The 21,996-nt window shown below is 39.8% G+C and overlaps 1 protein-coding gene across 1 annotated transcript in view; it reads left to right on the top strand.

The window, feature by feature from the left end:
* The window catches only part of brinp2 (bone morphogenetic protein/retinoic acid inducible neural-specific 2), a 680,262-nt gene that overhangs the window by 559,749 nt on the left and 98,517 nt on the right, over nt 1-21,996 (top strand). The window contains exon 6 of the mRNA XM_034184056.1: nt 2,607-2,843. Coding sequence (XP_034039947.1) covers nt 2,607-2,843 — 237 coding nt within the window. The remainder of the gene's footprint in view (nt 1-2,606; nt 2,844-21,996) is intronic.

Below are 21,996 nucleotides of genomic sequence, written 5' to 3' on the forward strand. Positions count from 1 at the left end.
GGCATGAGGAGTTTATGCGGACATTCCACTGTTAAAGGAGATTTTGTAATGAAAGAACGTGCGGGCAAATTTACCGAGTCGGTTCCGTGACGACGACGCAAATCCGTCTGCGCCGCGACAGGAAAAACACCTCTGTGTTGAAAAACCATTTGTAAAATTCAGGTGGCTTTTGATGGCTTTCAACAAGTGAGTATCTGAGAAATTGTTTAACAGCTGGGCATGTTCCAACTTGTCCATTAAGGTTTCCAATGGAGGTGTTTTTCCTGTCGCGACCCCCCGGCCCGACATGCAAATCTGCCCGCACGTTCTTTCATTACAAAATCTCCTTTAACAGTGGAATGTCCACATAAACTCCTCATGCCGACTTCTTCTGAAACGTCTCTGTTCTCTGACGATGACCTGGGTGAACAGAGCCTGAAATGTGGAAGTTTTCAGCGAGACAATGCCGCCTCGGAGCGCAGATCGCCATCAGGCACCGTGGGCCGTCCTTAAAGCGACACTTGCACATCAAAATCTCTCATCAGCCGTTAAAATTTTTACCGAAAACCAGCTGAATTTATCGAATGGTGTCCACTCAGTTGTGCCTTACAGTTTTGAAAAAATTTGGATCAAGCAAAGCAGCAGTCTCTGAGCCATTCCTAAACAATGAAAAAATCGACGAGAGGGTGGGCCACTCCTCACTCAAAGACTGCCCACAGGCGAATGACGTAACCGACAGGCGTGAAAAAACTCTTGCATGCCCACGAGGGTTCAAGCATGTCTGATGTAATCACACGTAATTCAAATCCATATGGTTTTTGAAAAAAATAATAAGGTCGGATACTTTTCTAATAGACCTCGTACAATCATGAAAATTCACAAAAAAATAACTTAAGACTGCTTCTTTTGCAACGCTGTTATCTTTTCCAAAGCCTAAGGTAGAGACATACCATTACACGTTTAACACCCCTATGCATTCGTTACAGTTAATTCAGTCCAACTAAGCCCTGTGCGCTCAGATGGGACTTGCGCTACCCGTGAGTGAAAACATGGACAGAAAAAAGCCAGGTGGAGCTGAAAAAGTTAGATTAAGAAAAGAAAAGCTTTGGAGGAAGATGCTGCCAAGTGTGCAAAGCTCAGATATTTTTTCAAGAAGACAGAGCGAAGAGGGAAATGGTAAATAGGGCCGGACATAACAGGCTATGCCAGGGTGTCAGCCGTATCAACATTTGTAGTCCAGTACCACCTCTTCCAGCTACTTACAGACTTCACAGACACTGTACGATATTTTCAATCGTTATACTTGGCTCCAGCTCAAACTGTGCGACAAAACTGCAGGGTTTAAAAGTTCAGAGCACACGATTCATGGTCTCACACTGTACGGCCCGATGCTCTGATGCGATCTGACTGCTCACATTTTACGTTCAAAAACCACATGTCGGACTGGTGTTTCCAAAAGCAAAACGTAACAGAAGCTTTTTTTTCTTTTTTTTTTTATTTATTTCATGCCTATCAGCGCGCACAGTGAGTGAAATCAGGTTGGGGGAGACTGAACGCATATGCGCGTGCGCGCACACACAGCAGACGGCAACATGATTCACGAAAGGATGGTAAAAAAAGAAAACATAAACATTCATAACAGGTGTTGGCACTTACACTGTTGTATAAATAAACTATATTTCATACGGAGTCTTACAGCTGTGCTCATCTGTCGTAAATCCTGTTGTTGTCTGCTGTGTGTGTGTGCACGCGCATATACGTTCAGTCTCCCCCCACCTGATTCCACTCACTGTGCGCGCTGATAGGCATGAACTTTAATATGATATTAGGTTATTGCGAGGGAATGCAATAAAAAAACACAAGACTTTACATGAGATCACTGTTTGCTCTCTCCGGTGTTTGCACATGCACAGTGCGCGAGGTAATCAGCGCGTAGACGCTTGTAGCGCTGCTTCAACAGCGCGGAACCCTCACGAGCCACGACGGCCGACCAAAATATCAAACAGGTTTGATTTTCATCCGACCATATGATTCCCCATCGGGAGGTGGTCGTGAGATGTTAAACGCAGCTCGTTACTCCGACGCAGGACGCACGATTAAGCTGAAACTCGGTGCGATCCAAAAAATTCTCGCATGAGTGAAAAATCAGAAAAAAAAAACTGAAAAAGGGCCAGAAATCGCACAGTGTAAGCCCAGGTGGTGCACTGGTGAGTTAACAATACCGTTCTTGTTTTAACTAACTAACTTTTACTTTGTATTATAAGCCACCCAATTTTCACAGTCAGTCAGCACATAAATGCTGGATTTAAATGCCACAGCAGAACTCTTATTATCCCTGTGCGCTGGCGGTTTGTGGGCTAGTTGGATATGAAACTCCCGGGCTGAAAAATGTTCCCAGCATGCCCTTGGACAGCACTGTAAGGAATTGTCACACACCTTAAAATGTATTTGTAAAACCAGGAACTTATATTCTCAAGTATATATTTCTTTTTCACAAAGACCCATTTGCAGTGCCACGTTTTTTATCATTTCCATTTCCACCTGACCAAATTATAGTTGAAAACAGTTGGAAAGATTGGTGTCTTGATGTAAAAGTAAATGTAAGTGATTGTTATCTCTCCCACCAGGCTTGCAGGATGTCCTTCCTGAGTTCCTGCGTGGGCGTTTTGTGGAGGCAGCCCTCAGCTACGTGGCCTGTAACTCAGAGGGCGAGCTGCTGTGCCGTAACAACGACTGCTGGTGCCGATGCTCGCCTCGCTTCCCAGAATGCAACTGTCCCTTTGCTGACATCAAGGTCATGGAAGATAACCTGGAGAAAAGCAAAGAGGCTTGGCAGAACTTCAACAAAGAATTCATGGAGTCAGGTAAAAAGGAGAATGCTTATCATTAAAGCTGATACAGTGAGGTGTAACGTGCTTACAGTGTGGTGACGTTGGGAGATTTGCTGGAGCATCTAAAATAGAAAGTTAGGCTAATGGCTGATCAAATGATACGTATGAACAAATATTCAAATAAGTTTGATTGGATGTTAGAACTGGAGGTCAGTGAAGCAGATGCTTCACCACGTTTGACTTTTTCCCTTTCTGGATGACTAAAATCTGTCCATTAGAATCCACTCTTCCAGTTCATTGAGGTGCAAATCAATGAACTGGAAGGGTGCTCAAGGAGCCTTTGTTTACACCAAGCACATATTCATTCAAGAACCGTGACAAACTGAACTGATCCACTCCAAGTCCTCTGAAATGAGACCAGATAACACTATGAGCTTCTGAAAATATATTTAAATTGCAATATATTGCACTTCAGAAAGTATTAGCTCCATTAAAACAAGACTACATCTTCTGCAAGTTGCACATAAACATTTATTCTCATGCTGTTTTTCTGTTGGTGTTCAGTACTACACTAAAAAAAGGTGAGATGCACAGAGAAGATGTGACAACATTACATAATACAGTTCTGTTCCTCTTACAGATGGTGATGATTTATTGGTTCAGTCTGGATGGATTCCATCCCATGAAACACTTCTTAAAAATCGTGTACTTGTGATTATGCAATCAATAAGTGACAATATACCGAAATGACAGCACATCATGAAGATACAACACATATTTATGTCTTTTATAAATAAATATATATATATATATATATATATATATATATATATATATATATATATATATATATCGTCTGTGGGCTTTCAGTACACTATGGATTAATCATTTCATGTGGCATTTAATGCCATGTGGTGAAAATGGAAGACCTGTTATTCTGATAGTCCAACCCAAATGAGAGCTAAACTATTTTATTTTAAGAGTGTGCATCTGTGTGTTTGTCTATTGGCATCTTCACATAAATCACGACAAGTTCAGTGTGGGATGCAGTTTGTTATACATTGTGCCCAGTTTTTCACGTGGCACAAAGGAGTGCACAGTGCGAGTGTCATTTTCACACTGAACACCAAGGTATTCTATATCCTGGGAACTCCTGCACATATGTTGGCCGTGTTGGTTTAAACTAATGTGTGTCCAAAGAAAAGGACAACCACCTCAACTAGAGGTGGTTGGCAGAGATTTTGTGTGGTTCCACAGGTGTCAGGATATTGTGGCATTCCAAATACCACAAAGTCATCAAGCACAAAGATGTCTGCGCTTCTTCATTATCTCCCCTAAAGAAGTTATGTTTTCAACCATGTCTGTTGTTTTGCTGGTTCCTCATATAATACATCATTTTTCAATGTATCCTGAGCTTTCCCTAAATCTACAGGCACAATGCAACTGCCTTTTGGTTCTATGAGCTAAGGGGGTCCAAATGTTGCAGCACCATCAGAAGAAGAGTGTGGACCTCAAAAGGACATTGTTAAAAAATAAGGCAGAGTTGGCCTCATCCTCTTTGTGAGATGATACCACCTTTTAGTTTTCTTCTTGTAGGATGAGACTATATCTGGATTATTTGTCAACATCATCACATTTGAGGTCTACACACATGTTCCAACAGTACTGTAATACTTGGAACACCTTGGCTCATAGAAGCTTTCATCCTGATGATCAAAAGGTCCGCAACAGCAATTAGGGCAAATTTGTTAAGCTTCCCAGACAAATGCTTTGATATGTTTGAAAATGGATGGAAGTCACAGGGTACTAAATCAGGAATGTATGATGGGTGGATCCCTAGTATTAAGACATTTATTATTAAAAGTTAGCATGGTTCCTTCTGACTTGGTAGAGTTTGCGTGTTCTCCCCATGTTTGCGTGGGTTCCCGCCAGGTGCTCTGGCTTCATCCCACTTCCAAAGACATGCATGTTAGTTGAATTGGAGACATTAAATTCACTGTAGGTGTGTTTATATGTGGCCTCTACGATGGACTGGCATCATGTCCACATAGCCCGACAACCGCCTAATTAGGCCTGATATTGGCTGCCATTTAGGAGTGGGAATTTCCACTCCCAAACGACCAATAGGAGAGCAGCACTTGTGCCACACCAAAGTGAGGCTGATGTCAGCGTCTCGGCCACCAACCAATCACAGGCTAGGAGAGAGAGGGTAGTATCCAACCTTTTTCAGGCCAGTTGTCAGGCTACATGTCCAGCGTGGACCCCATTTCCTGGCCAATGAGCCCTGGGATAGGCTCCAACTCCCCATGACCATTAATAAGCAGGTATTGATGCCTTTACGGTGTCAAATCTCACGCGTAATCATGTTCTTGCTGGGGAGGCCAAGATTTTGTTGTCAGTGGAATGGACAAGCCACAAGCAACTTGTTTGCAACATTGCGTCATTATGGAGGTGAGTTTAACCAAAATATGTCTTTAGGTGTTTAACTAAGATAACTGTGAGTCTTTAATGTGAGTTTTATAAAAAAATAAATAAATAAAATGCATGTTGTTATTAGGGTTGCATGTCATGAACCGGTTCTTTTTGCGTATCCTTAAGAAATGATTCAATCCATTGACATCAACAGCCGTTTTGCTTAATCATTCCTTTATTGGTTCTTCAGAGTGGTCGTTGTTTTTGGGGCTGTTTGTCAGGAAAATGATTTTTTCTCTACTATGATTACAGACCTTGCAGCGGGTCTGTATAATCAACCGTTTCTGCAGCACGGCTTTGCTTTGCACTTTGAACGAATTTTCCCCATTAAAACCCGAAAGAGCATATGTATGTGAGTAATATTTACTTTTTTAATATTAAACCAACCTGTTATGGTTTTCTGAAACAGTTGATAGATGTATTTTATAACTTAAAAACGGGACCGATGCTAACATGTTAGCATGTCTATGGCATTTTCAATGTTAAAGTTAGCTTTAAGCTGAACCACTATCAAGCCTCCCTCCCCAGCGTGCAAAGGATTCTGGGATACTCTAAGACCGTGAATAGAGAATGAATGACTTTGAAAAAGTGAGCAATGTGAAGTTTTTTAACTTTATGATTTGAGAAAAGCCTTTTCCTTCAAATCTAACTAGGGTGATAATTTTACAGCTGCATAACACTGTTGTTGAGTGAAGCCGTTTTATGAAAGTAGATTAATTAAAGGAAAGGTGAATGGTAATTAAATTTTCTCTGAGGTTTGACTTTCCGTAACATTTTCTTAACAAAAACAAACATAACACTTATGACTGGTATGACATGAAGTAGGCCAGTTTGTGAGTTTTACTGTATTTTTTTTATAAATGTTATTATTATTGCATTATCTACCTGGAATCTGAAGGTAAGCACGGGCACCAATGGGCCTATATAGGATTTACTATTTCTTCTATTATCGATGTGTGATGAAGTTCCAGACTGGGATTAGGACTAATACATTGCAGTTCTCAGAACATAGGTGTTTTCGTAGTCTTGTTAAACTCATTTCCTGCCAGCCGGTGTTTTATCAAAGCTGTTTATCACAGAGAGTGAGACACAGGTGTGTGAGGTAATGGCGGTAATGCTGCAGTCATTCAGGCATAAATTGGCATGTAAATTGGCTTTTTTTCCTACATCTCACTACACCGCCCGCTATTTCTTAATGACTTGGAAGGCAGCAATTGGAGACAGGTTTCTGACAGCTTTCTGAATATTGCCTGTGTATTGTGTTTCTCTATACACATCAGGTAAATTTGTATGTGTTACCATATATTTGGAAGGTGCATATTGAGTGACATTATGGAGCTAAATAGCATTTCTCTGCATTCACTTAGCCTCATTTTGACACTGCCTGACTTTGCAGAGTTGCATTTTTGCTGCATACTACATCTTTGGAAGGATGCCACTGCTTTTTTGGTGTTGAAAAGACAAGAGGAGTAAATGCAAAACTCTTCGTGTTATGCTGATGTTAGTGGTTTTGTCAAGATCTCAACTTTGTGTTATTTAACATCGAAAACATGCCTTTAGTACTTTCAGAGAACTGTGTGAGTAATCAGATAAAAAATATAAAAGACATACACTGTACACGTCCGCCACATATTCTCAACATCAAGTTTTATCAGACTTTAAGGGGCTGCAATTAGTATAGCTCTATTTGAGGAGTAATTTGCAAAAATATATGCAATGCTTTTTTTTAACAAGGTCCACATTAACAAGGATAATTAAAATACAAATGGGACAAAGTCTTAAAGGACATGTAAAACACCATGAGCAGGGACAGAATTAAAATTTTGTCATTAATCATTATTTAAAGCACCTGTTTTTAGCCGTTGAAGTGACAGGATGACCTCATAGCAAGAAAGATCATGGTTCAAAGCCCATCTGTGCCCAAATCGTCTTGCAAATCTGCAAACTGCATCAAGAAGGACATCTGGTGTACATATTACAGTGTATTAGGTCCATTGTAGGTGGAGGTAAAGAGAATATCGAAGTTTTTCATGTAATTAATTGAATTTTTTCCCCCTGGAATATTATTCCACACCAGATCTGTTGTGATAAGCCTGAGCAGAAGTAAAACACTTAAAAGAATCACATGTTTACATAGACATTAAAATAAAAACTAGCGTGTTGCCCATGGGGATCCACGGGCTACAGAATGGGTAGTGTTTATAAATTAGGTAGCTGACATTTTTGTGGTAAGGTTGATAATAAATTAAGCAAAGTTTGTATAATGAGTTGGAATGGCGTTTGAGTCCAGAATGTTTTTAGAACCTTAAGCCCTGGTCCCATCGAATAATGAAGGATGAATAATGAGCCACATAGCATGTTTTTTTGGTATGAGTCCAGTTATTCAACAATCCTGGGAGAATAGTGGCTCTGAGAGGCTCTTAGAGGCAGAATATTCGGCAAACGAGGCTCAGCTCTGAGTGTGGTGCTAATTTCAATTAGTTCAAAATTTAGCAACAACAGAGTGGGGCAGAGGACAAACGAGGATTTTAGAGGCATGTTTGTAGTGAGGACAAGGCTGTTAAAAGCCCATTATCCAAGTACCTGGTGGCTATGAGGACAGGACAGGCTGTTTTGGACAGGCTATTTTGGCTCCGCCCTCTTGTGCACTTAGTTGTGACAATCCCACCTGCTTTGTGTGCTTGGCAGTTGCAAACACCTCTAATCGCTTTAGGAATCTCGGAGGACTGTTTCATTTGGAGCTTTTTTCCTGTCTCTGTCTCATGCGCTGAGGTGGAGAACGTATTTGGAACAGCTTAAAATGTAATTTTTTTGTAATGTTTATATTGTAATAGCTTGGTAAAACATGTCCATTCCTTCTTTATAAGCAGATGTAAAAGTATGTTTATGATAGATTTAACATCTTGTTATAATGGATCAGATGAAGCGTGCTCTGTGCACGCCGAGACAATGACTGACACTTAAAAAGAGCATTTACACAGAGCACCAGCTTGCAAAAGAGCGATTTTGGAGACAGTAACGGACGAACACAAAATTAAAAGTTGGATCACTGGTGTCAAAATGAAGACGGGCATTTACGCAGAATGCAAGCATGCAAAAGTGATTTTGCAGACAATGACAGATGAACACAAAGTTAAAAGTTGGATCACCGGTGAGCCACGGAAGAAATAAAGCCAGTGAGAAGAAGCGCATTTAATGACTCTGGAACACAGGTGAACTGCAGCCTCGCGTACAGAGTATCTTTTTTTGGACTGTGTTTAAAAAATGTGACAACATCTTGAATAGATGCTATGAATTGAAAACCCACACTTTAAAGGGACCAAGTGTGGGAGGGGTGGAGGGTTGGACCAAACCCATGCCTAAACGTACCCCAACACTGCATTATGTGGTGCTACATGGATCGTATGTGGCTTGACATGGATCATATTCGGCGACACGAGCCAATCGAGGCTGGACGGGGCTCAAATGAGAGGTCGGTCGTGGCTCACTGGAGGCTGATACCTGGCACATGTGAGGTACAGAGAAGCACATAGAGGCTTCTTCATAGCGGATACATGATAGATTTATACATGGATCATTACTCAAATAAACACTGAAATTTCTGGCAAATCTATACATGGCTCATTATTCATGGCTTTATTATTCAGTGGGACTGAGGCTTTAGACCTCAGCAATTTTTCGAGGAACTCAACCCTTTTATGGCCTGTTAATTATGTATTTTTTATGTTAATTTACTGTCTTAATGTATTTATAAATTGTTTAGGTTGTTGTTATCATTTACACTATTATTATTATTATTATTATTATTATTTTATTTCTACTTCTAGTTTGTCATTTGATTTTTAAATGGGCCACAATGGAAATAAGTGTTTTCACTTTCTTGTGTCATCCATGTATTTTTAACATATTTACAATTAGATTATGTACTTACATTGAACTTAAAATCACTCATCATTCTCTCACATTCTCTCGATATTCAGGTGAAACTGTTATTTTTCACTTGGTGCCTGGCGCACTGTGCTTGTCTCTATGAATAGGCGTGTGCTAGATGCAGGTACCTGTTGGTAAATTTGCTAGCAGGCCAAGATCGGTTTTGGTTCCTACTTGTTCTGTAAGGCGTTATTCCAAGAATACTATGTTTCTTAATTTGTGTTTTATTTTATTGTGTTCTATTGTTTTATCTTTGTTTAGCATTGACACAGCTTGGCTTATATATGTTTTATTGGAAGTGTGGTGGGATCCTATGTATCTATGTTCAACATATTTCTTTGTTAATTTCAATGGGTAAATTGCGATTGTTTAGTTGGAATGTACGAGGTGTGCATAATCCCATTAAGTGTAGGAAAGTATTTACTTGTCTGAAAAAGGATGGGATAGATATTGCTTTCTTGCAAGAGACACATCTCAATGACATTGAGCATTCAAAATTACAACAAGGATTATACAATCAGGTGTTTTTCTCATCTTTCACAACTAGAAGTAGAGGAGTTGCTGTGCTTATAAAGAAAACATTGACCTTCAAAATGTCCAATTGTATTAGAGATCACAAAGGTCACTATGTAATAGTAAAAGGAACTTTACAAGGTGAAAATATAATTTTAATGAATGTTTATTTTCCTCCTGCCCACCCAACCAATTTTCTTACCAAAATATTTCTAGAGTTAGCACAGATTCTTTCTAACTCAACAGTTATTGTAGGCGGGGACCTAAATTTAATTTTTAATCCACTTATTGATAGATTTCCACATAGTACAATACTCCCCTCCCATCAAGCCAATGCATTTCAGGCTCTGTGTGATGAGTTTGGTTTGGTAGACGCTTGGAGATGTGTTTATCCATCAGATAAACAGTACACTTTCTACTCTAGCCCACACAAATGCCAAACGAGAATAGATTATTTTTTCCTGCCGAGAACTGATTTGCATTTAATTCTTTCCTGTGAAATTACCAGTATTGTTATCTCCGACCATGCTAGAGTGATCTTGGACATGAACCTCAGATCTCCCTCACACTAGTCTCGTTATTGGAGACTTAACACGTCTGTACTGAAAGATGAGACATTTGTATCCTATTTCTTCTCAGACGTTAGAGCATTTTTGTCAATTAACACCCCCTCTGCTAATAACGCGTCTATTTTATGGGAAACTTTTAAAGCATATGCTAGGGGTTTGATTATATCATACACTGCTACAAAGAAACACCAAAGACTGGAGAAGCAAAAATCTCTTGAACTTGAATTAATAGATAAGAAAAGGATATACATCTCCTCCCCTTCGTCAAAATTATGGCAAGAAATTACCTCAAATAGATCAGCTTTAAATTGTCTTCTAACTAGAGATGCAGAGAGGAAAATAAGATTTACCAGGCAGAGGTTCTATGAGCATGGAGATAAACCAGGAAAATGCCTAGCCTATCACGTGAAGAAGCGGGCAGAATCGCAAACTATTGCAGCTATATCTGATGCTGGACACAAAGTTTATGAAAATAAATTAATAAATGATTGTTTTAAAAATTTTTATACAAAATTGTATACATCTGACCAGGCTTTGGACTCAGAGCGATTAATCGATAGTCAGTAGAGCAAAAGAATGCCCTGAATTCTGCAATTACAAAGGCTGAGGTTGTCAAAGCTATTATATCACTGTAGAACTCAAAAGGTCCTGGGCCTGATGGGTTTTGTAGTGAATTTTACAAACACTTTCAAAATATTCTCGTGGAGCCTCTGCTTGATATGTTTAATCATTCTTTTATAACAGGGCAATTACCACAAACTTTAAAGGAGGCCAATATATCTTTGATTTTAAAGAAAGGAAAATGTCTGGAATTGTGTGCCTCTTATAGGCCTATATCTCTATTAAACGTGGATAGGAAATTACTTGCTAAAATTTTGGCCTCTCGTTTGGAGATTGCCAATGTTAATAAAAGAGGACCAAACTGGTTTTATAAAAGGTCGTTGCTCTACTGCTAATGTCAGACATCTGCTCAATGTGATTGAAGCTTTTAAAAGAAAATCTGTTCCTGGTTTGGTGCTTTCTCTCGATGCAGAGAAGGCATTTGACCGAATTGAGTGGTCTTTTTTATTTTATACTTTAAATCGGTTTAATTTGGGTACAAATTTTATTAATTGGGTTAAGGTAATGTACAGCGGGTCACAAGCAGCAGTTTTAACAAATGGGTTTCGGTCTGAGTACTTCTCTACTGGGAGAGGAGTAAAGCAGGGCTGCCCTTTATCGCCACTTCTTTTTGCCCTGGCTATAGAGCCACTGGCTGAAGCGATAAGGATGTCACCTACAATTCATAGTTTAAATATTGGACAGTTATGTCATAAGATAACCCTGTATGCAGATGACATCTTGATTATTCTCACTAACCATGAAACTTCTGTAGAAGCCCTTGTCAACCTGATGGACTCATTTAGTTGTTTTTCAGGATATAAAGTTAATCTGGCAAAGTCTGAGGCTATGCCTCTTGGGACACTTTCATCAATACCAAACTTATCTGCCTTTCCATTTAAATGGTCACCAGATGGGTTTGTTTATTTGGGTATCTTTATTACTCCTTCCTTTGATAATTTATATAAAGCCAATTTTGAAACGCTAATTGATCAAATTAAGCAGGAACTAGAACGCTGGAGCTCACTGCCTATTTCTTGGCTAGGGTGAATAGCCTTGGTTAAAATGAATGTGTTGCCAAGACTGCTATATCCTATTCAAATGACTCCTGCAATATTTTCTAAAAGGGTGTTAAAAGATGTAAATGGTTGGCTCAGTTCATTTATTTGGAACAAGCGTAGACCCAGGCTTAAAATGGCGGTTTTACACTCACCAAGTTCTAAGGGCGGCTTGGATATGCCTAATATTAAATTATACCAACTTAGTGCTCATTTAAGGTTTATTAAGGATTGGGTCAGTAATAACAAAACCTCTGTTTGGATGGATGTTGAGACGGCATTGTCTGGGTGTAAATTAAGTGATCTGTTTTTTTTTTTTTTAAATCTAAAAGAAATTCAAATATACTGTACAAATCCTATTACATTGATCACCCTAAAGGCATGGAATATTGTGCGCTGTCTAGAGGGTCGTTCTAAATTAACATCTATGTTCACCCCAATAATAAATAATCCTGCATTTTATCCGGGTTCTTCTGATCCTGGTTTTCGTCAGTGGTAAATAAGGATGTCAGGATGCTCAAGGACCTGTTTCCGATGACAGACTAATGTTGTTTGAAAACTTTCACAACGCCATAAACTGATGAAGCAAGATTTTTTTCGTTTTCTGCAAATAAGACATATAACTCATAGTACTACTCTCATCGACCACCCTGAAATATCCCCACTAGAGGATATGCTGTTTAAACAACACCGCAGGAAAGTGTCTCTAAGCTCTCTGTACAGTGTTCTGAACAATTTAACTACTACTGATACGTAGGGAGTGAGGGGTGTGTGGGAAAAGGAGTTGTCTTTAACCATTGATGAAGAGACATGGGATAGTATCTGGTCTTGTGCAAAAAAGATTTCAGTTTGTACACAAACTAAAGCAATACAGTTAAAAATGATTCATAGACTTCATATATCCCCACACTGCAGACACCTCTTTGGCCGCACCCTTTCTCCTCTCTGCCTTAAGTGTAAAACTGAAGTAGGAACCTTAACGCATTGTTTATGGACTTGTCATGAACTTCAAAGATACTGGGTCAAAATTGTAAGGGAGACTGAGAAAATATTACTATTGGATTTAGAAGTAAACCCTGTATCTTTACTCCTGGGCCTCCCAAGTAAATGTGTAAAAACAGCTGCTGGTAAAAGACTTTACAATACTCTAACTTTTGCTGCAAGAAAAAAATATTCTTTTGAACTGGGTCAGTGACCGGATCCCATCTATTAGTGGCTGGCGAAAAATTGTTTTTGAGTTAATTCCTTTAGAATATCTCACAAGTATCATTCATGATACTGGGCATCAGTTTAACAAAGTATGGTGCCCATTTTTAGATTATATTGGGCCAGATTTGTCTTCCACTCTGTTAAAAGGTCTCCTATAAATGACACTTCAATTGTATAGAGATGCACCAATGTAGTGACTACTGACTCAAATTTTGGATATGGAGTTTGAGAAATTTATTATTACTATTTTTTTTTTTTTTTTTTTGGATTTTCATATTATTAAATAAGTGTGACATTTTGTTATTTGTTAATTTATCTTTTATCTTTAAATTATTGTAGGGTTGGGTGGATTCTGACCTCAGTGCATCCCTTTCTAATCCCACCACTTCTTCTTCTTACTTTTATTTTCCTCGTTGGATTTTTTTTTTCTATTGACCAAGCTGTCATCTGTTTTGCTGTGTCCTTTTGTTCACTTGTGTTTGTGAAGTTAAAGTTAAATTGCAAATAAAAATAATGAGAAAAAAAAAATCACTCATCACACCCTCACCCACGTTTAATATAAAGATGACTTACCACCCCCTGCTGGAATGGCGTGTGAGTCTAGAAAATAGTTAGCCCCATCCCTGCCACATTTCTCTATGTAATGTGGATTTGCGTCAGGAAGGACATCCAGTGCAAAAAGTGTGCCAAATCAACATGCAGATCTGCCTTGCATCTGCTGTGGCGACCCTGAATGAAAACAAGGTAGCAGCCGAAGGGACTTACTTTTTTGTTTTACTTCCCATTTCAGCTTTGATCACATTGCATACAAAGATTTTTTCTACAGGATTTGCTATGGTGACCCTGAGTGCAAACAAAGGAGCAGCCGAAGGGGCTTACTAAACAAAAACAAAACAATTTGAATAAAAATCTCATTATGAAACAATTGACACACTTAAAATGCAATGCAACTTAATGGACAGTTATGCCTAATTATAACAGGTTCTATTTTTAGAAACCTTTTCACTTGGGACAAAGTAAATTTAATCAGTGCAATCTTTATGTATAACATAAACACTGAATTAGCAGACAGAAGTAGTGTTAATTTCGTCAGACAAGACAAAATATCTTTCTGGTGTTTCTCCTGTGGACATTGTGGCAGACTCACAAGCCACTGTAATACAGCTAGAATGTGACAGATGTGTATCTGCTGCATATTCCACATAAGATAGAGACTAAATGACTGCTGTCTTTGTGTTATAAAGAAAAAAAAGGAGAATAATATCCTTAACAATCAGTCACACACCATTTCCCACAGCTTGCTCAACACATCAGGCATCAGAAGAGCTTCCACTCTCTGGCCCATTTTCTTCTTTACTTTGGATGACTCTCGTACAGTTTGGGGAGTTCTGTACAGGTGCGAATACTACATTGTGTCTGACAAATCACACCTTTGGGTTTGTGGATTTGGAAATTGCAACCGGGTTTAAGGCTTAGCACAAAACTCCCTAATGTGTGTTCTACACGGTAACATTTGTCTCATCATTCGCCTACTCTAGGCAGAATGTAGATTAGGTGCACACTTGAAATTCTGGTGCCATTTTACGTGCAAGATACACATTTCTATGGCCTGTAATACAACACTTTTTCAGAACCTAGAGCAGATTGTGGATTTTAATTTCTCAGTGACCCCAAGTTTCTGTTTATTACAACTGAACACATTTCTGAAAGATGACCAGAAATGCCTGTTACGATATTACCTATAAATTAAATCGCCCCTTGTTATATACTTAGAACTAGTGGGACTAGAGAGCAAAGTCTGGCCTAAAATTATTTAGATACCCCAGTTACCTGTTTGATTAAATCACTTCTTTTGACCTTTTATGCCAATGAAAATGCCCCTTGGCAACCCCCCATTGAGAAGGCTGACGAAAAAAGGATGGAAAGGTTTATGCATTTAGGTGCACTGTTGGACAAAGCCAGTGGAGCAACTCAAGACATACAGCAGAGATTAAGTAAAACCAGACTGGCTTCATACATTGGCAGGAAGATGGAAAGTCAGTTGTTCAAAACAAGATGTTGACTTGATGCATGGCTGCAAGGAATGGAAAAGAGGCAAAGAAATGTAAGGCATTCCAATACAAGTGTATGACGTAGGTACTAAAAATATTTTGACTCCAAACCATTTCTCACCAACAAATGTGAAAGATCACAGGCATGAACAGAACATGATAAGAGATCTAAAGATGAAGATGCAAGTGGACTGTGTTATGGTAATGGAGTGGAGGTGATGAGAGGGGAAGAGAAAAGCAGATTGACCAAAAATAACATGAAAGAGGATGGTTGAAGGATTAAAAAGGAGAAAAAATCTAAGTGGATTGAAACAGAACATCAAAGCCGTATGTGTCTTATGACATAGATAGATAGATAGATAGATAGATAGATAGATAGATAGATAGATAGATAGATAGATAGATAGATAGATAGATAGATAGATAGATAGATAGATAGATAGATAGATAGATAGATAGATAGATAGATAGATAGATAGATAGATAGATAGATAGATAGATAGATAGATAGATAGATAGATAGATAGATAGATAGATAGATAGATAGATAGATAGATAGATAGATAGATAGAGTGAGTTACTGAATATAGTGAAGATTCAACCTGGTCTGTCAACCCACGCTCACACCCTGCAAAGGGCTCATTTTGACAGAGTGTCAATATGTGATGAGTCTGTTAATCCTATTGCTTCACTATACATGGTCTATTAGAAAAGAAACCGACCTTTTTATTTTTTTCAAAAACTATATGGATTTGAATCACATGCGATTACATCAGACAAGCTTGAACCCTCGTGGGCATGCGTGAGTTTTTTCACGCCTGTCGGTTGCGTCATTCACCTGTGGGCAGGCTTTGAGTGAGGAGTGGTCCACCCCTCCCGTCTATTTTTTCATTGTTTAGGAATGGCTCAGAGACTGCCGCTTTGCTTGATCAAAATTTTTTCAGAAACTGTGAGGCACATCCAAGTGGACACCATTTGAGAAATTCAGCTGGTTTTTGGTGAAAATTTTAAGGGCTGATGAGAGATTATGGAGTGTTACTGTCGCTTTAAGGACAACCCACGGAGCCGGAGGGCACGCCGCGCTCAGAGCCGCTGTCGTCAGCCTGTTTCGAGCTGAAAACTTCCAAATTTAAGCCTCTGTTGACCCAGGATGTCGTGAGAGAACAGAAAAGTTTCAGAAGAGGTCGGGACCAGCAGTTTATCCGGACAGTCCACTGTTAAAGGAGATTTTGTAATGAAAGACGTGCGGATGGATTTGCGCGTCGGCAGGCAGCCGCTCATGGCCCGGCGCCACAGAGAAACACCTCCGTGTTGATAACCATTCGTAAAATTCAGGCGGCTTTCGATGGTTTTCAGTCGAGTGAGTATCCAAGAAACTGTTTAACAGCTGAGCAACGCTTCCAACGGAGTTGGATGTTGGAACTGAAAAATTTTTTCAGTTTCTGAAAAAATTTTGATCAAGCAAAGCGGCAGTCTCTGAGCCATTCCTAAACAATGAAAAAATAGACGGGAGGGGTGGACCACTCCTCACTCAAAGCCTGCCCACAGGCGAATGACTCAACCGACAGGCGTGAAAAAACTCTCGCATGCCCACGAGGGTTCAAGCTTGTCTGATGTAATCGCACGTGATTCAAATCCATATAGTTTTTGAAAAAATAATAAGGTCGGATACTTTTCTAATAGACCTTGTATAATGTGTGGGGAAATGATAACTCTATCCCTGTCCATAAAGGACCCATCACACTTATCACAAATGAGCAGGAATCTAGCCGAATCAGCCAGAATGGGGGGAAAAAGACATAATTCAAGATGCAGTTGGGAGGGACAGATATTCCAACAGTAGTGTATGAATGCCGTTCGAATACCCAAAATGAATGATCCACACACATTCCGTGTGCAGCAACTCCCGGATACAGGTCCAATGCACACAGAACACAGTACGAATACCCAGAATGCAGGTCGAATGGAGCCGGAACACAATACAAATATCCAGAATACAGGTCAAATGGAGCCGGAACACAGCATGAATACCCATAATGCCGGCAGAATGCAGCAAGAATACACAGAATACATCCCAAATAGCGTACAACAGAGGGCTGAATGCTGTCCGAATCACACCCAAGGGCCGCTCAAAAGGCGCCCCTAATGCTCTACAAGACCCCAAAGGCAACCAGAATGCCCGCAGAATGTGTGCCGACTGTGTGTCGAACATGTAATGACCCAAAGGGATTGCATCCCAAATAACAGGAATGTTCCCAGAGTTTGAGACGAATAACCCGAGTGTCCTACGAATGACGGCTGAAATGTTACTGCCAGGGTATAAAAGCCTGCCCACTGCAACCGAGTTATCATTCCCAGACTACTGAGAGTATGCACCCCATTTGCCATGTAGTGATGCTGCAAATAGCTGTACTCCAGCAACAGCTGCTGGAGCAGCTTGTGGAGGCCAGGAAAAGGACAGTATGAAGGAGGAGGAGACACAGAAGATATCAGACCAGACCATGGCTGGCAAAGGAGAGGAGGAGGCTGTATGGTCATTATACCTGGCTGATGGAGGAGCTCTGAATGGAGGACCCGCAGACCTTCCACAACTACCTGCAGATGGAGCCTGCCATTTTCAACGAGCTGGTGCAGAGGGTGGGGCCCAGGATCCAGAGGCAGGACACACGTCTGAGAAAGGCGCTGCCTGCAGTACTGAAGCTGGCCATCACCATCATGTACCTGGCATCAGGTGACAAACACCCAAGCCTGATGTATAGCTTCCGTGTGGCACCAGGTCATCGTGGATGAGTATAAAAATGAGGTCATCACCTGTCCTACCACACCAGTTTAGACGGGCAGCCAGCTCTAGGAAGAATCCTGGTGCATCCAAACTTCTTCCATTTACAGTTGATGGAGGCCACTGTGCTCACTGGGACCTTCAAAGTAGCAAAAATGTTTCTGTACCCTTCCCCAGATTGTGCTTAGAGACAATCCTGTCTTGGAGGTCTACAGACAATTCCTTTGACTTCATGCTTGGTTTGTGCTCTGACAAGCACTGTCAACTGTGGGACCTTGTATGTAGACAGTTGTGTGTCTTTTCAAATCATGTCCAATCAACTGAATTTACACCAGGTGGAATCTAATTAAGCTGTAGAAACATCTCAAGGATGATCAGTGGAAAAGGATGCACCTGAGCTCAGTTTTGTGCTTCATGGCAAAGGCTGTGAATAGTTATATACATGTGATTTCTTAGGGTTTTTATTATTATTATTTTTAAGAAATTTGCAACAATCTAAAAAAAAAAAGAAATCCATTGTCATTATGGGGTATTGTGTGTGGAAATTGGAGGAAAACATGAATTTCATCAATTTTGGAATAAAGCTGTAACACAACAAAACATGGAAAAACTGAAGCACTGTGAATACTTTCTGGATACACTATATAATGTAAGAACATGCAGTGAGAGTTTTATGCTTCATGTTTCAGCATGGCCCTTGGAGAACTTTAAAAATCACTATTGCCGCAGAAAGTCAGTTAAATGTCAGTGCTCACTTGCTCCCACCACAGAACTCTGCACATTATACAAATTCAAACTGAACGAGAACAAAAGATCTCAGCTCAGTCTTTGTGCGCCTGATGGATGCAACGTTGTTCTGACAGTGTTTTATGTTTAAATCATCAGTCTGCTCAGCACAAGATAAAAGGCTTGCATTTTAAAAATTATTCTGGGAATTCTTCCTTATCCTCGCGCTCTCTTTCTCTCAGCAGGGAGTTAATTCCCCCTCCTCCCCACACTTTGAGCATGGAAGTCTCAATTACAGTGAAGCTCCATATTATGCTTCATGTATGAGTGACTCTATAATAGTGCTCCCCTCATGATCTATCACACAAAGTATTTTCTGACATCAGGTTGTGTTTTCCTAATCCAAACAAATGCTGTGCATGTTCGGTGAAACAGACCACAAAGATAACTAATGCAAGGCTACTCATCAGTTTGATGTGTGAAGATTGATTTTGTCGGCCAAGGAGCCTGTTTTACAGTATACGAGGGCTGTCCATACAGTATGTGTCCTTTTTATTTTTTTAAAAAACTATATGGATTTCATTCATATGTTTTTACGTCAGACATGCTTGAACCCTCATGCGCATGCGTGAGTTTTTCCACGCCTGTCGGTGATGTCATTCGCCTGTGAGCACTCCTTGTGGGAGGAGTCGTCCAGCCCCTCGTCGGAATTCCTTTGTCTGAGAAGTTGCTGAGAGACTGGCGCTTTGTTTGATCAAAATTTTTTCTAAACCTGTGAGACACATCGAAGTGGACACGGTTCGAAAAATTAAGCTGGTTTTCGGTGAAAATTTTAACAGCTGATGAGCGATTTTGAGGTGATACTGTCGCTTTAAGGACTTCCCACAGTGTGAGACGTCGTGCAGCACTCTCAGGCGCCGTCGTCAGCCTGTTTCAAGCTGAAAACCTCCACATTTCAGGCTCTATTGATGCAGGACGTCGTGAGAGAACAGAGAAGTTTCAGAAGAAGTCGGTTTCAGCATTTTATCCGGATATTCCACTGTTAAAGGAGATTTTTTTTAATGAAAGACGTGCGGGCGGATTGCAGCGTCGGCTCGCAGCCGCCGCGACGCTCCGCCACAGGAAAAACACCTCCGTTGGAAGCCTTAAGGACAAGTTAGAACATGTCCAGCTGTTAAACAATTTCTCATATACTCACTCCACTGAAAGCCATCAAAAGCTGCCTGGATTTTACAAATGGTTATCAACACGGAGGTGTTTTTCCTGTGGCGGAGCGTTGCAGCGGCTGCGAGCCGATGCTGCAATCCGTCCGCACGTCTTTCATTAAAAAATCTCCTTTAACAGTGGAATATCCGGATAAAATGCTGAAACCGACTTCTTCTGAAACTTCTCTGTTCTCTCACGACGTCCTGGATCAATAGAGCCTGAAATGTGGAGGTTTTCAACTTGAAACAGGCTGACGACGGCGACTGGGAGTGCTGCACGACGTCTCGCTCCGTGGGAAGTCCTTAAAGCGACAGTATCACCTCAAAATCTCTCATCAGCCGTTTAAATTTTCACCGAAAACCAGCTGAACCATGTCCACTTCGATGTGTCTCACAGGTTTAGAAAAAATTTTGATCAAACAAAGCGCCAGTCTCTCAGCAACTTCTCAGACAAAGGAATTCCGACAAGGGGCTGGACGACTCCTCCCACAAGGAGTGCTCACAGGCGAATGATGTCACCGACAGGCTTGGAAAAAACGCACGCATGCGCACGAGGGTTCAAGCATGTCTGACGTAAAAACATATGAATGAAATCCATATAGTTTTTGAAAAAAATAAAAAGGACCTATACTTTATGGACAGCCCTCGTATTTGCTTGTGTGTTAGCAGGATTATGCCAAATAATCCAGATTTTTATTTATTTATTTATTTATTTTTAAACTCAGTGGAAGAGTGGAATATGGAACAAGGAGAAAACCAAAAATCCTTGGAACTGATCCAACAAAGGGAGTAAATTCAGAATTTTTTTTTGTTTTTTGTCCCACTCCCACTTTCATTATCCCATTGAGACAGGACAATTTAGCAAATCTTTGTCAGTTTCTTGGAAATTAATGTCAAAACCATTATTTTAAAAGTGGGGTATTCATATTCTAAGACTTTTCAATGTTTTGTTTAAGTTTGTGCAAATTCCTGTAAATGTCTGGATTTTATTAATCAAAATAGCAATTTTAAGGGGTGCATTTATACTGAGTGAAAGATAACAAATGTACACAAACAATTTCTGTGAGCATACAAAAATAATATTTACTTCTGAACGAGTGAACACAACAAAATTGTTAAAGGCTTACTCATCTTGCTGTAATTTCCTTTTTTTCATTATTTTCTAGCTGTGATTTTGTTATGATTAAACTTTTATGGTAATATTGTGTTGTGTTCACTCTATCAGAAACAGATTAAGTCTGTATGCTCAAAGAATATACGAGTATGTGGGGAAAAATAGTTGCAAGTTTCTAGCCACTCTTAGATTTGTCATTGGGAAACCTGTGGCTAAAATATATCCTTAATTGAGGAGGAGTGAAGTAATATTTTTCATGGCTGTCTGTGTGTGTTTCCACATTTGGTAATACATGCAACTGAGTGTAACTTGGCAACCAAAAACACAAATATGTATTACCAGACCAGTAGCTGAATCAGAAAATTGAAACTTCTTGAAAAAATGTATATATATATATATATATATATATATATATATATATATATATATATATATATATGAATTTGATATTATTTCACTGGGTGCGCTGACAAAACTTGTAACTTCTGCCTGTCTGTTTGATTGTTGGTATGCCAACAAAACTGTTTAAGGACCTGGCCTACTGTGTTAGAAATTATTAATCTGTCACTAAAAATGGTTCAAATCTGGAGTGATTAAAGAAACCTAATCTTGACCCTAGTCTACTGAAAAATTATAGGCCAATATCAAACCTATCATTTTGTTCTAAGATCCTTAAAAAGGTGGTTTCACAGCAGTTCGTGGACCACCTTACTCAGATTAATGTCTTTGAGCCACAGCAGTGTGCATTTAGAACATATCATTCCACTGAGACAACTCTCACTGAAGTGGTAAATGATCTTCTGCTTGCAATAAATTTAGACACCAATACAGTTCTGTTACTGTTAGATCTTAGTGCTGCTTTGATACAGTAGATCATCATATTCTAGTTGATGGGCTATATAATCATTTTGGGATTACTGGGAATGTCCTTGCATGGTTGACATCTTACCTAACCACTCA

Source organism: Thalassophryne amazonica, chromosome 12 (assembly GCF_902500255.1).
Source record: "Thalassophryne amazonica chromosome 12, fThaAma1.1, whole genome shotgun sequence".
In the NCBI taxonomy this organism is placed as follows: Eukaryota; Metazoa; Chordata; class Actinopteri; order Batrachoidiformes; family Batrachoididae; genus Thalassophryne; species Thalassophryne amazonica.